Below are 15,939 nucleotides of genomic sequence, written 5' to 3'. Positions count from 1 at the left end.
ACTTTTGACTAAGAAAGTAAGAAGGCACAAATTTTTTGTACTTTCCTCGTAATTAAGGATAGAATTATGTTGGCAATTCCAAAATAAGGATTTTTATAAATTTTAGGTACCTTCCTGCAGTGGCGGAGCCAGAGGACTCTTTTCGGGGTCCCGGCCCCAGCACCACAATCGGAATTTTTTTGCTATATTTTAGTCCAATTTTTAGGTAAAAATAGAGTAATTTTATATTTTTATGTACAAATAGGTGTAATTCTCATGGAAACCTATAAAGAAATTTATCTGGATCCGCTAGTGCTTTCCTGATAATGTTTATCTAGCTAGATTATCTGATTAGGGCATGTAATCAACAAAGATGGTATGATGTCCCAATGTAACTGCATATCTAATTTATTACCAAATTAAACTCTTAATAATCTTTCCACTCTTGTTTCATTCATTCATCACAAGTTGGACTACTACAATATAAACTCGGACTCAAGTCGGCGAAATTATCAAATCACACAAATAAAAAATCGACATTGAGTTTAGTCTCATCGAACATGGATACCTTGTCAACTAAAATACTACGAGTATGCTTGATTTCCATTCTCATATCTGCCTCACTTATATCAATTACATACGCAGGTACGTATACAATACACCTTACGTCGAATAATAATGCATGGTTGCAAATTATGCTTCCATACTATTGTAGAAATACAGATTAAAGCAATATTGTTACTTGTATAAGCTCTAAATCGAGTTGCCTTAAATTACAGGTCGCAATATTCGATCAATCGATGTAGACAAGGTGAGCTTTATATTAGTCATCCTATTTACGATATAAAATTTTCAAATTTTATAAATTTAACAATAAAAAACACGTCTATTGTCCGAAAAGATGATTTTCATTGTTAGCTCCACTTTGACCATTTTAACATTCGACTCGATTGTTCAATTGATTGAATACTGTATATGATCAATGATTCTATATGTATTGATGTAGGAAATAACATCCGTAAGCATGGGTAAAAATAATGACGGTTTTTCAATCCAAGAAAGGCTGCTGAAGGCAATCACCCTTGATTATGGCATATATGATCCGCCACCGTCTCATCCCGATCCTTTTCACAAAGGCATTCCCCATAACGAGTATAACTAAGTATTTCTTCGTGATTTTATTTTTAAAAAGTATTTGATATTAAATTTAAATAAATGACGGTAAAATTTGACGTTAAATATAACTTATTCTCATTTCTAAAACCAAAAACCAACTTATAATCAATCTATTTCGACATCTCATTACTTGTCTAAAGAACATCATTTGCCCACCAAATTCAACCATATAACAATTCACGTCATTTACCTTAAATTCAACATTTCGTTTGAAGGTGTGTCCAAATACCATGGACACGGCTCAAAATACCATGGACACGCGTCGGACACGTGCCCAAATAAAAGATGAAAGTTAGACACGGCTTTACAAGTGTCCGACACATTTTGACGTGTGTCTGACGAGTGTCGTGTCCGACACGGGTGTCCGACACGAGAACACCGATTACGAGGAGTGTCCGTGCAACCTAACCAGTGGGTTGTATTTAGCATTAGCCTTATATTTTTTATGCCGTACACATATATTTAACCGTGATTTTGGAGATTTAACAAAAGAGACCTATTATTTTTTTCATCATTGTTATTCGTTATGTTATTAGTTAATTTAGTGTCGTAGTAATGTAATAAAATACGAAAAAAAAAATTAACTAATAGAATTATATGTTAATAAAGCATAAAAATAGCATTATTAACAACCCAGCAAATTTTCTTAATTTTAGGACATTTTGATAAGTTAATTCTAACCATTTATTATCAATCTAACACAATAAACATCATATCAACAATTAGCAAAACCAAAATCCCTTCCGATTTTCAAGACGGAGAAAAAAGTGCAAAATTAATCAAAACAATTACCTGTAATGGTTGGTTGTTCCAGTTTTTTTCCCATTTCTCTTTCTCTCATTCTTTTGCTCTCTCCTTTTACCTAAGTCCACCACCCACCTCCTGGGTTAGGAGGAATGATGATTGACAACGACGACGACGACAACAACAAAACAAAACTATTTACTCTTCATTCCTCCTCCTCCCCTTCCCCCTCCCCCTCTATGCCTCGGTTTTCTCCTCTCGCTTTTGCGCTTTTTCTTATTATCCTTTCAACTACCTCTGCTGTGGCGGATCCCACCTCCTTTAACCCGAAAGACAATTTCTATATTGCTTGTGGAAGCAATGATAAGGTGACAACCCCTGATGGAAAATCTTACCAATCCGATAAGGAAGCGCACGGCTTTCTTTCGGCTGAGGATAATTACCTCGTAACTGACCCAAACATCAATGTTTCATCTAAGATATATTCATCTGCACGGGTTTTTAAGAAAGATGCCACTTATACTTTCCATTTGCAAGACTCGGGTTGGCACTGGGTTCGTCTTTATTTCTTTCCTCTTAAGACGGATGTCTTTAACCTCGAGACAGCAACATTTAATGTTTTTACGGATGAAGTCACCCTTCTGCATGGATTTAGCACGAATAATATAACGAAAAAAGAGTATTTAATCCATGTTAAATCTCAACGATTCTCGATCAAATTCTCGCCTCAGAAAAACTCGGCTGCCTTTGTTAATGGAATTGAAGTTTCGACAGCACCTGATAAATTGATAAATGATGCAGGGCAGTCTCTGTCTCCTGTTGCTCAAATTGATGGTTTAACTCATAGCAATCTTGAAACCGTGTATCGTGTCAATGTAGGTGGGCCCCTGATCACGCCTGAAAACGATACTCTTGGTCGAACGTGGGAAACAGACGATGATTTTCTCACAACTAAGCCTATGGCGAAAAGCGTGACAGTACAAACCTCGATTATTAAATATCCACAAGATGTCACACCGTATATTGCACCACAGACTGTTTACGCCAGTGCGGTTGAGATGGCAGATTCGCAAACTTTACAGCCAAATTTCAACGTCTCGTGGGAATTTAGTGTCGAAAATGGGTATTCTCATTTAATCAGGCTGCATTTCTGTGACATTGTAAGTACCGCGTTAAATGATTTATACTTCAATGTGTACATTAATCAAAAAGCCGCGATTTCTGGGTTGGATTTATCTTCCTTGACTAGCCAGCTAGCGTCTCCGAATTACCAAGACATAGTTGTCGACTCGTCTCTAATACAAGACAAGATCTCGATCCAAATTGGTCCGGCAAATATTCAATCCGGACCTAAAAATGCTATTCTTAATGGGGTAGAAGTGTTTAAGATGAACAATACAGCAAGGAGTTTAGATGGGGAGTTTGGTCCGGACGGGATAGCTAGTGGTGGGACCGGAAAGCACGCAGTGGCGGCAGTTGGGTTTGCTATGATGTTTGGGGCAGCGGTTGGGTTGGGAGCGATGGTGGTCAAGTGGCATAAAAGGCCTCAGGACTGGGAAAGGAGGAATAGCTTTTCGTCGTGGTTGCTTCCTCTTCATGCAGGGGATTCAACTATGTTGGGTAAGAGCAATTATGGGTCTAATCGGAGTAGTATCTTCACTACCGGCGGGTTTGGTAGGAAATTCACCTTCGACGAGATCAAGGAATCTACTAAAAACTTTGAAGCTAGTGGTATTCTTGGTGTTGGAGGGTTCGGAAACGTCTACCTTGGGATCTTGGATGGCAATCAGGTTTGTTTCGGATTTTAAGTCGAAAGCATTTCTCAAACTCACATTAATTGTATCAAACAGTGGTGGAGCCAGGGGGCTAGCAGGGGCACTCGCCCCCGCTGGCATTTGAAAATTTCGAATTTGTTCGAGGTCTCCTTATAATATTACCCTTCCATCCCTGCTGACTTAAAATCCTGACTCCGCCACTGGTAGCTAATTCTGGTCTCCAAAATGAAAATGTTAATTCTGGTCTTCTATACTGCAATATTGATAATGATAATGAACTCTGAATTGCGCGACCAGGTTGCAGTGAAGCGAGGGAACCCTCAGTCGGAGCAAGGCATCAATGAATTCATGACAGAGATACAAATGCTGTCAAAGCTTCGTCACAAGCACTTGGTTTCCTTAATCGGGTACTGTGATGAGAACAATGAGATGATCCTGGTCTACGAGTACATGTCAAACGGGCCACTTCGTGATCACCTATATGGCAAGAACTTACCACCATTGTCTTGGAAACAAAGGCTCGAGATCTGCATTGGTTCTGCTCGTGGGCTTCACTACCTCCACACAGGGTCAGCGCAGGGGATCATTCACCGTGATGTCAAGACCACCAACATCCTCCTCGACGAGAACTTTGTCGCCAAGATGGCAGATTTCGGACTCTCCAAGGATGGACCGGGTCAACAGGCGGACCATGTCAGTACAGCGGTCAAGGGAAGCTTCGGGTACCTTGATCCAGAGTACTTCAGGAAGCAACAACTTACCGATAAATCAGATGTATATTCATTTGGTGTGGTGCTACTCGAGGCTCTGTGTGCCCGGCCAGCCATCAACCCGGCCTTACCTAGGGACCAAGTCAACCTAGCCGAGTGGGCCATGACTTCAAAGAGGAAGGGTAATCTGGAAAAGATCCTTGACCCGATTCTAGTCGGGTCAATAAACCAAGAGTCCATGACGAAATTTGCTGAGGCGGCCGAGAAGTGTTTGGCTGAGTACGGGTGTGATCGGCCTACAATGGGTGATGTCCTCTGGAACTTAGAATATGCCTTGCAGTTACAAGAGGCCTCTCCTGAAGCTAAGACTGACGATCCCAGTGTGGCGCCTACTACGACAGTCGTAGTGGACCCAGCTCCAGTGGAAACACGCTCCAGCGCCATTATCCCCGAAAATATCCAAGGAGCCGGCGAGCAGTCTGGGACGGCTCTACTAACTCAATTCAGTAACCTCAGTGGAAGATAAACAAAAAAAAGGAAAACCCGATTTTTTCCCTGAAAACTGAAATTGATGTAAAGAGCCAATTTGACAGTTCAGGTCAATGGTATTATAGCATTGCTGTATATCAAGATTAAAATGTTGTAACGGTTGTTGAAGCTGCAAAATTCGAACCACTCTAAATTGTTCTTTTTACGTATTCCTCTTTTATGTATGAGCGCTCATTTTTTCGACAGTTAAAAAGTTTAATTAAAGAAGATAACCTTTAGTATGTTTCTACATAATTTTGTACGACATTATCTTCTCACACCATCATTCAGTAGACATAATTTTGTTTTCAAAGGCATGCCAAAAAAAAAAAATCTCCTCTCCGAGACAACACGTGATCTAATCGAGAAATTCCCAACTTCTATCGGTGAAAACAATCTACTCTGATCAGAAACTACATAAACCATACGATATCTAAACGACAATCAAACCGAAACAAACCAACCCGACAAACAAATATTGTCAAATATTATATCAAAGGTTATGTTAGCTGTGAATTATGTATAACACTCAACGGAATGTCGTGATTTATCATAAGTCGAATAAGATCAGAACCCGTCATAGGCAAAAACAATTAGCAATCGATTGTAAATTCAAATGTTAGCCCATCTAGTATGGACACAGAGAAAAAGACGGGATTCTCAAACTAACCATAAGAGATGCTCCCTCCGTTCCAATTATTTTTACATTTTTTTTATTTTTTATGAGAGGTAGTTTAATAAATGGTAAACAAATGATCAGAACGGATAGAGTAATTGATTAAATGTCATCCATCAGTCAATTTTTGTGGATGTATAAGCCTAGATTTAGACATTTTCCGAGACTTTTTCTATCAAATATTTTTCTTCCGACTATAAATGAACAACTCCCTAATATGACGTTCTAACAATCTTTGTTTTTCTAGCCACCAATATATTATATATATAAATATATAAATTTAAGATTCCATCTCTTACATTCCCATTCTCTCTTTTCACGTCTCGGTCATGGAGAACGAACCCCGAACCATGAACGTCTTTGACATGGATGAGCTTCTCATGAATCTCCCACAAAAGTAAGCAAGCTTTCATGGATTCAATTTTGTATTCGTCCTTTTTTTTTCCTCTAAGAAGCTTGTTTAGGTCGAAAAAGCATAGCCCTATGATCATCTCCACAACCGACTTGTTCTAATGTTTTGTTTCTGTGTTGGCTTGTAATAGGAAAGGGTTGTCGCGATACTACTCGGGGAAATCAAGATCTTTCTTCTGTTTGGCAGACGTGCATACATTGGAAGATTTGAAGAAAGAGGATCATAGAGAACAAAAAAAGAGGACAAATTATACAAATAAGGAGGCGGCCATGCCAATTCCTCCGACTCAATGCAGGCACTTATCCAGCAACTCGCAACCTTCGTTGCCATGCATGGTTTGAAGAAATCATGCTGAACACTGGAGACGAAGTTAACCTTTCTCCCCCTTTTTTGCTAGAAATTTGTAGAAAAAGAAGAGTAGAATAATGTAAATATAATTTGGAATTACCGCATTTACATTTTGAGGCGGTATAGGTCACATTTTTGAAAAAATGATCGAAATCAGGTCACGACAATTTCATCATGAGATCATGATTGAAATTGATTTATAATAAGGTATTGTTATATTTGATGTAAAATACTGTAAATACTGTGGGAACAAATCCAGATCATAGTATAATACCATGGATACGATTAGGAAAACCGTTAAAAAAGCTTCATCTGCAGACAATCAGAACGAACAAAGAAATCAACGCAACACAAAAGTTGTTACGGTATAAGATAATACTTCCGTAATCCACAATTTCCAGCTGACATTGCAGCTAGCAAAAAAATCTGTCGAGTATTCAAGATTCCGACATATCAGACTATCAGTTACTTACAATGTGCATCAGCTAACCCTTCCTCCAGTCACGGGATGATTAAATTCGATTCCAATTTTTGGGAAGGAAGAGACAAAAGTCGGCTTGTGTCAGAATCAACTAGTTAAAATTAGACCTAACCCCGCTAACTCAGATCGTTATACGCAAGAGGAATCTAACAGACCTCTATCTAACAAAATAAAGATCGGAGAAAATTATTTCAAGCAAAATATTGACAGTAGTTTCATACCAATCTCGCCTTCTTACCTGTTTCAGTATTCCAATGATCAAGTACAACTAGATCATCATCATCTTCTTCCACAAGTACCTCTTTCTTCTTACTTGTTTTATCATCAACTTCAGTTGAAGGGTGCGAATTGGAAGCATCTAAAACATCGTCTGATTTCCTTTTCTTGGACACTGGGTTGATTTCAACAATTTCCTCAACTTGTTCGACCTCTAAAAGCGTCCCTTGAGTTGTACTCTCACCATTTTCTAGAGAGGCATCTTTCTCAGTTTCAGATGGAGCTGAAGACCATCCAATGAGAACCATACTATCTGGCTCCTTCTCCTCATCAAACTCCTCTCTGAAACGAATTCAGATACATGATTCATAAAAGGCCCACAATTTCGGGGTTTTGGAATAAAATAAATAATGAACCCGTGACATCTACATAGTTTGTGAAGTACTGAATTATCATCTGTACTTTTGTGTAAATGGAGCCAAAAGGACAATGTTGATGCTGACAAGTTTCCGAACCCAAGATATGAGCATTACCAATCAAAGAGTTTACCTTGTAAGCTACTGGAAATCTGCCTATAATTTCTATAATGCCCTAGTCATCTCTAAGGCCTTGTTTGGATAGGAAAAAAGGAGGGAAAGGGAGGGGAGGGGGAAGGAGGGAAAAGAAAAGAAGGGGAGGGGAGGGAGAATGGAGGAGCTGATTTTCCCTCCAAATCTTGCCTATGTTGGTGGGGAAATAATTTGCCTTGTAGGAGGGAAATGGAGGGATCTATTTTCCCTCCCCTCCAAATCCCTCTACTTTCATTTTGCTAACCAAACAATGGATTTCTCATCCTTCCAATTCCCTCCCCTCCCTTTCCCTCCAAATCCCTCAATCCAAACACACCCTAAATATATACTTGTATATATCAAGGCAAACCATCAATCGTTGACTGTGATGCTAAAAGGCAATACCGTACTCCATCCCATTTATTTCGTCTCAATTTCTTTTTGTGTCCATCCAATTGTGTCCAGCCAAAAATGATATGGCCCTATCTAAATTTACCAAGGTAAAAATGAACTTTCTATACAATCCCTAGTTACGGAGTATATAACATCTAGTAATAGTGATGGGTGTAGTTCTTGACTTTATTCCGAATGAGTAATAACCCTTTAGCGGGTTATAAAGAATTAGAGATATTTCATTACTAAATCTTAAATGTAACCTCTAGGAGTCTAGTCAAATTGGGAACAAGTACGATCACTACGAGGGATTGAGAGTATTGGCCAATGTATACCATCACTCTTCAATCACGTTAAAAATCAAGTAAAATTTTACAAAAAAGGATCGCATAAATGTTTATTTTACCCTCCACATTGAGAAATAGAAAGATTCCAATCAATCGCCCACTCAAAAGCAACCAACAAGATAAGAAGATTCTGTTAGGTGAGCACTCCAACAGCATCTATTCCTCCATTTAAATATAGTGGTTAGCCAAACTTTAGATAGCCAATGAGACGAGGAATAAAAATACCTTTGCTTTATGTTGATGTTGCATGCAAGCTCCTGTTGGAGATCCTCAACTGTGATCATTGTACCACCAATAATCGGAGTTGGAAGTTGAGAAAGGACCTGGAACGGATACACATGGTATGAGAATACAAATAGCACAATCTGCACCAATCAAACTTATCTACAAGAACAGAAAGAAATATACCTTCTCCAGGTTTGCTTCATAGTTCTTTATCATATCTTCATCAAGATCATCACCAACCTCATAGAGAAGGGATAAACCATGCATAACTAATGGTAGATTCATGCCCAACTTTGCTCGGACAATCTTCTCAACAAACTCGCCTAACGTTGTCCGTGAACTATCTACCTCAAGAGTCAACGGGGTCTACATACGTAGCACCATTAACATCAAGTCATCAACATAATAACTTTGAAAATGAGGAAAATTATTAGGGGGTGGGGCTGTGATGCTCAGACTCTTCACCTAACCTCTTCACCTAACCTGAGGATCCGGTGGACACGGATCCGGACATGGATCCTTGACGGATCCTTCTATGAGAAATCGGTGTGAGAGTATTTTGTTCTTACACTCTGTTTTGTACAGCAGTCAGCAGCCCTATATTATGAGTGATCTTGACATGAATTTAATGCTGTAATAAAGTCTTCATTCATGTTAAACATGAAGAAACTACTTTTCCTTTCTTTTCTTTGTTTTTTATAACTAATAATCAATTTTTTCAGAAAAAAATAAAAATTAGCCGAGTCCAAATTTAAATTTGGATCCTCGTATCCGAGTCCTTGTTTTTGAGATTTCAAGGATCCGACACTCGGATCTTTACCCGTGTCGGATCCTTGTATCCAGGTCCGAGCATCACAGGGGTGGGGTACCCGGGTGGGTATATTACCTTGGAACAGACAAAGCAAGCTTTATTTTGTTCAAATGGATCGACTGGCATGAGAAGCATCTTTCTTTTTGGAAGCTCATTGCAGTAAGTCATCCTGCATTCATGTTGCCGGATTTAAAACGAGTAAAGCTTCAAAAACAATTGAAATGAAATTCCAGCTTGGACATCCACATTAAGCAGCTCTTCTCATTCATAAGTTACCCCAAAACATTGTCTAAGTAAGAGTAACAAATTTCTGAAACTACAGGCCAGCTACTGTAATAAACAGAGAATAGTCTATAGAAAAGACCGGCAGCATTCAGGTAATGAAGGCGCCAAAGAGGATGATGACAAGGGTATCAAAAGGACGCGCAGGCCAACAACATACCTTAAGTTGTCAAAGTCCTGCCTTAGGACCTTCATGGCCTCAATAACAATCAGCCCGGCAATAATAGCATTAGTTGTTGCCACAGCATGAATAATATTGCCAGCAATGCCTTTAGCTTCGAAGAGGCTGTGCATAGGAATACCAAAGGAAGCAGCTCGTATATTTGCAGCAGCGGTGACGAATTCAACAGCTAACTGGTCATCTTTATCAAAAACCAGACTCCCAACTTCCTGTTCAGGAAAGAACCAAAATTACCCCAAAGGCAAACAAAGTTTCAAGCGTACCAGAAAGCCGGATCAATGGGGAGCAGAACAAACCTTTTCTCTATTGAGGAAAAATAGTTTCAAAGCTTTGAAAAAAACTTTAGAGTTCTCTTCAAGGCTCCACACTTCCTGCGGATTCTTCAGACCAAGTGTAGCCATTGCTGAGATTGACACTATATCACTACCAGAAGATTCTTCGTTTGAATTCCCATTTGGCTCGCTATCAGATATTACATCTCTAGCATATATTGGCTTTGGTTTGGTGCGGTTTTTCCAAGTCTCTTCATTGGACAAAGCCATTTCAATATTGTAGCCAAAAACATGATCATATATTCTTCTACCATAGCATTCAATATCTTCACCATTCCTACGCTCGAATACATCATCAGAATGTTCCGAGGAGCTAGCACCATCATTCGAGCGCACATTGAGATCATTATCCTGATTCTTATCACCAAACAACTTGGCAAAAAGCAGGTCTTTGGCCCACACAATACAGTGAACAAACTGCAAACCAGAGTATGAAAATTACCAGCAATGTGAAGAGAAATTAAGCTGTGTTTTGGCAGCAAAGTATTAATAAACTAAAAGATGTTACCTTTGTCGGAGTACTAGTAATAGTACAAACAGGGTAAGTTTTTGGAGAAGGCTTAGGATAGCACTCATAGCATTCTGTTCTGTCTTTTAGATGCACTGAAACCTGATTAAGTCACATCATAACATATTAGACAAATACAGAAATCCAATAAAATCATAAAACACTATCTCATCCAAGAGGCGGCGTGACAGGAATATAGCGTAGATTGGGTAACAAGATGACAATTGTACCACTAAAGGAAACATTTGTATTCCTAACCTATCTTATGCAAAATGTAAAGCTTCAAGAAAAAGACCAATTATGTAAAAAAACACCAGATTAACATTCATCACAAAATCTGTGTCAAAACAGACATATCAGTAGGTTTTTTACTCCACGTTAAGCAAATTCCTGCTACATAAGTAAGCGCTAGAATAGTTCATTGCTCAGAATAAAAGATACAAGCAACATAATTCATGTTCAAAGATGACATAACAAGTAATAAAAATCTTAGCGGATAGGTATATGTATGATGATGATGATCAAAGTCTGGTTTCGAAGAAAAAGTTGAAGTAGCTAGAGCTGTATAAGTAGAAGTAGAACGTGTCATTACGTTTGCCCGGGTAACTTCTATTACAAGTGGAAAGAGAACATTTGAGGGCAAAAGGCTTTCCTAAGAGTAAGACAAGCGTCCCATCATTTGAGGGGATAAAGACAGGAACAATGCAATAGTTTCGATCCAAGATATTGAGAAAAAGAGATAGCTTAAGCAATAAGCATGGAATGAAGAAATTCAATCTTTTTCTAGGACTGTTACAAACATATAGTAGACTGTAGGCCCTTCAGAAGCGCACACGCGCACACACACACACACACACACACACACACACACACACACACTAACTTTATATCTTCATGCGAAAGAAAGTCCATTTGACATGGTGATGTATTTCTATAAACATATAACAGCGCCTTTAAAATTATATGTTTTCTAAATCAATTATCAGGACATTTAGCAAGGACTGCAAACTACACTAGTAGCCAGAAGGCAATAAACTGAGGAACGAGAAAAAGCAGTAAAAATGGATGTCTAGACTTAGAATTCCACATCACAAATTTTTGAAATTAAGAGAAAGTCACCTGTCCCAAAAACCCAGTGGTCCCACTCTCAATCAATGGGACGCCAGCAGCCAAACAGATGCGGTTGACATGGCGTCTGGCATCAAGATTATCAAGGCCGTTCAGAACCACATTGAACTGCTTGAAGAAATCCACATTGAATTCAGGGCTCTTCACATTGGCATGGTAGGCTGTAATACTTATATCAGGCCTGACCTTTAGCACTGCTTCTCGAGCAACCTGGTCAAGACTTCATTAATGACACTAACCAAGCAATTAGAGATGAAACCAGTGAACCAGTACTAGATTACATACTTTTGCCTTAGATTGTCCAACATGTGACTTCCTGAACAAAAATTGTCTGTTCAAGTTGCTGACTTCTATAGTATCCATATCAACCTGCAACCAGAACTGACAATTAACTTACTTTGCACATTAGAATATAGTTTAGCCTGCTCAGTGGAAAAAGGCGTAGACTTTACCAAAAATATGAATAAATTAAGATAATTCGAAATTGAATTTTTTATAGTAATCTCAACTTATCCCTCCGCTCAAATGAATATAGTGTAGCCTACTAAATGGTCAAAGGTGTAAACTTTCCTTGATAATATGAACAACTACTCGCAAGTTCAATTATTTGTTATAATCCCAATTTGATTCCTTCATACGTATGGATATAGTTTAGCCTACTCAATTGCCCAAGGCGTAAAATTTCCCCAGAATACATAAACAACTAATCACAATTTGAATTATTTGTGATAATCCCAATTAGATTCCTTCACACCATACACATGAATATCTAACAAATTAATTCTACTTTACTTCCAGCAACTGATCACTGATGTAACACTCCCAAGTTGATTAGTTAAGCACATTTAGCAACTTCGGCATGATACTTATCCAATACACACAAAAAAACACAAATTCTAGTGTAAGGCCGCCTTACACAAGAGTGTGTGTTAAATGGATTTTTCTTAACCCTTTTTTTTCACTCTTTTTTTCAGTTAAAACAAAAATGGCTATGCTTCTCATGGTTGCGGATCCGTTTTACATAATAATAGCATAAAACGATCTTACAAGAGACTAACTAACAAAAGAAACAACTTGATTTCACTTGAGCAAAACCCTAAACCCCTAAAACCTCACCTAAATTTCAATAATTTACATCAATCAACTAAAAACCAACTTCAATTATTGAAAAAGAGAGAGAAAACTAACAATATGAATGTCTCTGAAACCGGAAAGAGCTAGGGTTTTGAGTAGTTCACACCCAATTCCACCTGCACCTACCATCATCACTTTGGAACCCTAATATTCAAAATTAACAAGAACCCTAATTAGAATTATAACAATAATAAATACCCAGAAGATTAAACTTGTTATTAAGCAACTTCAATCAATCAAAACATCAAAAACAATCATATTCTTCTACTTGCATTATATTAGCAGTAAAAAAAAAGTAAAGTATGAAGCATTAAATGCAAAAGGGTAACTGAGGAAATTACTTTAATATCTTGGGAAGCCATTGATGCAGCTTGAAGGTGAAGGGAGAGAAAATTGGGGATTAAAATGATTTGATTTTAGGTAGTTAATTAAGAGTTAAATACTTGATTAATTAAATGTGAGATTGTGAGAGCAGGGAAATTGAAGAGTTTAAAATTAAAATTTGAGGTTTTATGGAGTGAAAAAGGGTGGGAATCCTATACCCGGGATTTTCGTTCGGTTTGGATCCTTTTCATTATTTCCATTTTCCATTTTTTCTAAACGGTTTAGATACTATCCTGAACTCAGCTAAGGGTCACAAGTCTCACAACTTTACGTAATGGATGGCGGCTGGATGCTATTATGCTAAGACAATATGTAGGAGAAATAATATATAAAATGAATTAATTAAAAACAATGCATCATGCATTACTTTTGAGGTAATAAAAAGAATTCTAACTCATTTTCTTAACTTTTTTTTTTTTTTTTTTTTTGAGGAAACCCGAAATGGGTTAATTCATTAACGATAAATCACACTCGGCCAAAGCCCGAATGTAAGTAGGAACATCAATCGTCCACTCACGCCTACCCAATAGCCAAGGCCCAAGGGCTATGATGTGCGAGTGCATGAGCTACACTATTCAGCTTACGACTAACAAAAACAAACAAGCAAGACTCGAAAGAATTACAAATGGATAAAATGTCATTATAAATCAAATAAATGCTACTCCGTCCATGTTTCCGTGCATTCAACTCTTCAACCACGTTCAAACAGTCGCTCTCGATGATGACCTCCTTCTCGCCCCTTCTTCTCGCCTCTTGCACTCCATGGTAAATAGCTAACGCCTCCGCCGTCTTTGGTTCGAGTTCCCCTTCGTCTTGGATCGTAGCTGCCCATGTGATAGCCCTCGAGCTCCCTCGACATACCACGCCCCAACCCACTCCTTTTCCTGCAATCAAACCCGCGTCAACATTCACCTTGTAAAATCCAGCCCTCGGTCTAGACCACCTCTCCCTTTCCCCCTCCGTCGTCCCAGTCGCCTCTCTGCTCTGTCCCACACCTCCGCCAGTCATCCCCCCATTCTTCCCCTGCCTATCCCCCCTCTCACCCACACTCCGCATCTCCATTAACATATCCTTCGCCCTCCTAATCACCCAGTCCGCTCTCCACTCCCCGTCATCAAACACCGCTTTATTTCGTCTTTCCCAAATAGCCCAGCAACCTACTAAGAACTCCATTCTCCTCGCTACCCAATCTCCTTAAACATGGCTTCGACCCATTCTTTAACCCCTACACCTCCCTCCTCCGTCCTTACCTCAATCTCCAGCCCGTCCCACACCCCCCCCCCCCCCCAACCCAGCCACAGTCTCGGACAACATGAAGATTCGTCTCCACGCAATCACGACACCGTGGGCAAAAGATATCCGTCAATTTCGATCGGGCTGCTATATTTTTTTTGGTTGCTAATGAATCGTTACACAGCTGCCAATAGAAAATTTTAATGCGAGGTAACACCGGAACATTCCAAATGAGATTCCATAACGCTTTATCTCGCTCCCAAGACGACTGTCCCACCTCATCCAGCTCCTCACCCGCCATAATGTGGTATGCAGACTTAACCGAGTACTCACCATTCTTGTCGGGATCCCAGCACCATTCATCCCGCGGTTTCAAATCGCTAATACGAATTTATAAAATTCTATCTGCTTCAAACGGGAGGAACAAAGAGCGCACCTTATTTTGGTCCCATCCATTGTCGTTAGCTTCCATCAAATCACCAACCCGTAAATTCTCATCCCCTTGGCCCCTAGGCGACACAACCCGTCTAGATTGTGTTTTTGGAATCCATCGGTCCTTCCAGACATAAGTGGACTGCCCATCTCCCATGCGCCTCCGTATTCCCTTATCTAACACTCCCCTCGCCTCCCAAATCCCCCTCCACGTATAGCTAGGGCAGCTCCCAAGCTCGGCTTCCATGAACGAAGTCCCCGGAAAGTACCTCCCCTTTAGAACTCGGACTGTAATACTCCGTATTTATGGTCTTGGGGGTACTCTATCGAGTAGCCCTTACTCTGTCGAGTAAGGGTATGTTGCAGAATAAAATAGTTTCTGACCTGTTGGGCACTCGATCGAGTAGCTGGGGCACTCGATCGAGTAGGGGGGTACTCGATCGAGTACCTTGGGTACTCGATCGAGTGTCCGGTTTTACGGGGGAGTTTTCTCGGGTTTTGTTAATTACGCGATTAAGGTATTTAAACCAATTCGTCTTTGTTCTAAATCACTTTTTACTAAACCTAAAACCTGTTTAAGAGAGAAAGCAACTTGTTCTTCTTCCTTATCGCGTTCTTGACAATTCCCGGAGTTCAGACGGTCGGTTTGCATCGTAGTTCGTGTCGTTGGATTCCTTGCGTCGAGGGTAAGCTTTTAACATAAGTTTTATAATGTTTTGATAAGGTGGTTGAAACCCTAATTTAGCAATTGGGGATTTTATGAGTAGGAATTGAATAGTAGTCTTTATGTGTTATGTATGATAGGAGGAGAATTCGTAGAGGAGCCGTTTTGAGACAGCTGTAGATACCGTCTGCGTGTGTGTGCTTTCCAGGTAGGATTTCCTACTCAGTATTAGTCCCATAATGGGATATTGGTGATGTGCTGTAATTAGTTGTTTGATATGATGATTGTGATT

At 39.4% G+C, this 15,939-nt stretch overlaps 3 protein-coding genes and 1 long non-coding RNA gene across 4 annotated transcripts; 2 read left to right on the top strand and 2 right to left on the bottom strand.

The window, feature by feature from the left end:
* Nucleotides 1-2,003: 2,003 nt before the first annotated feature.
* On the top strand, nucleotides 2,004-5,164 carry LOC141648519 (putative receptor-like protein kinase At4g39110). The gene is made up of 2 exons (XM_074457245.1): nucleotides 2,004-3,689; nucleotides 3,972-5,164. The coding sequence occupies exons 1-2, from the start codon at nucleotides 2,052-2,054 to the stop codon at nucleotides 4,908-4,910; spliced, it is 2,577 nt and encodes an 858-aa protein (XP_074313346.1). The 5' UTR covers nucleotides 2,004-2,051; the 3' UTR covers nucleotides 4,911-5,164.
* Nucleotides 5,165-5,816: 652 nt separating this feature from the next.
* Nucleotides 5,817-6,578, top strand: LOC141648539 (uncharacterized). The gene is made up of 2 exons (XR_012546038.1): nucleotides 5,817-5,985; nucleotides 6,131-6,578. It is a non-coding gene; the product is annotated as an uncharacterized LOC141648539 (long non-coding RNA).
* Nucleotides 6,579-6,684: 106 nt separating this feature from the next.
* Nucleotides 6,685-13,511, bottom strand: LOC141648521 (SUMO-activating enzyme subunit 2-like). Its single transcript, XM_074457247.1, has 11 exons — nucleotides 13,276-13,511; nucleotides 12,989-13,078; nucleotides 12,086-12,169; nucleotides 11,792-12,010; nucleotides 10,673-10,774; nucleotides 10,129-10,581; nucleotides 9,812-10,041; nucleotides 9,445-9,538; nucleotides 8,742-8,924; nucleotides 8,559-8,656; nucleotides 6,685-7,387 (listed from the first exon to the last, which is right to left on the bottom strand). The coding sequence occupies exons 1-11, from the start codon at nucleotides 13,294-13,296 to the stop codon at nucleotides 7,045-7,047; spliced, it is 1,917 nt and encodes a 638-aa protein (XP_074313348.1). The 5' UTR covers nucleotides 13,297-13,511; the 3' UTR covers nucleotides 6,685-7,044.
* A 326-nt stretch (nucleotides 13,512-13,837) lies between these two features.
* Nucleotides 13,838-14,491, bottom strand: LOC141649979 (uncharacterized). The gene has a single exon (XM_074458642.1). The coding sequence runs from the start codon at nucleotides 14,489-14,491 to the stop codon at nucleotides 13,838-13,840; it is 654 nt and encodes a 217-aa protein (XP_074314743.1).
* Between the last annotated feature and the right edge of the window lie 1,448 nt (nucleotides 14,492-15,939).

This window comes from Silene latifolia, chromosome 3 (assembly GCF_048544455.1).
Source record: "Silene latifolia isolate original U9 population chromosome 3, ASM4854445v1, whole genome shotgun sequence".
NCBI classification, from domain to species: domain Eukaryota; kingdom Viridiplantae; phylum Streptophyta; class Magnoliopsida; order Caryophyllales; family Caryophyllaceae; genus Silene; species Silene latifolia.
Note: the sequence above shows the minus strand (reverse complement) of the source record. Positions and strands in the feature narration are given on the sequence as shown.

Bases quoted from the DNA above. Each gene is read 5' to 3' on its own strand.
- LOC141649979 (XM_074458642.1), bottom strand. From the start codon at position 14,491: ATGGAGTTCTTAGTAGGTTGCTGGGCTATTTGGGAAAGACGAAATAAA.
- LOC141648519 (XM_074457245.1), top strand. From the start codon at position 2,052: ATGATGATTGACAACGACGACGACGACAACAACAAAACAAAACTATTT. The intron at 3,690-3,971 runs GTTTGTTTCGGA...TTGCGCGACCAG, and splicing joins GGATCTTGGATGGCAATCAG to GTTGCAGTGAAGCGAGGGAA.
- LOC141648521 (XM_074457247.1), bottom strand. From the start codon at position 13,296: ATGGCTTCCCAAGATATTAAA. The intron at 13,079-13,275 runs GTAATTTCCTCA...TTTGAATATTAG, and splicing joins TGGCTTCCCAAGATATTAAA to GGTTCCAAAGTGATGATGGT. The intron at 10,775-11,791 runs GTGACTTTCTCT...TGACTTAATCAG, and splicing joins CCACTGGGTTTTTGGGACAG to GTTTCAGTGCATCTAAAAGA.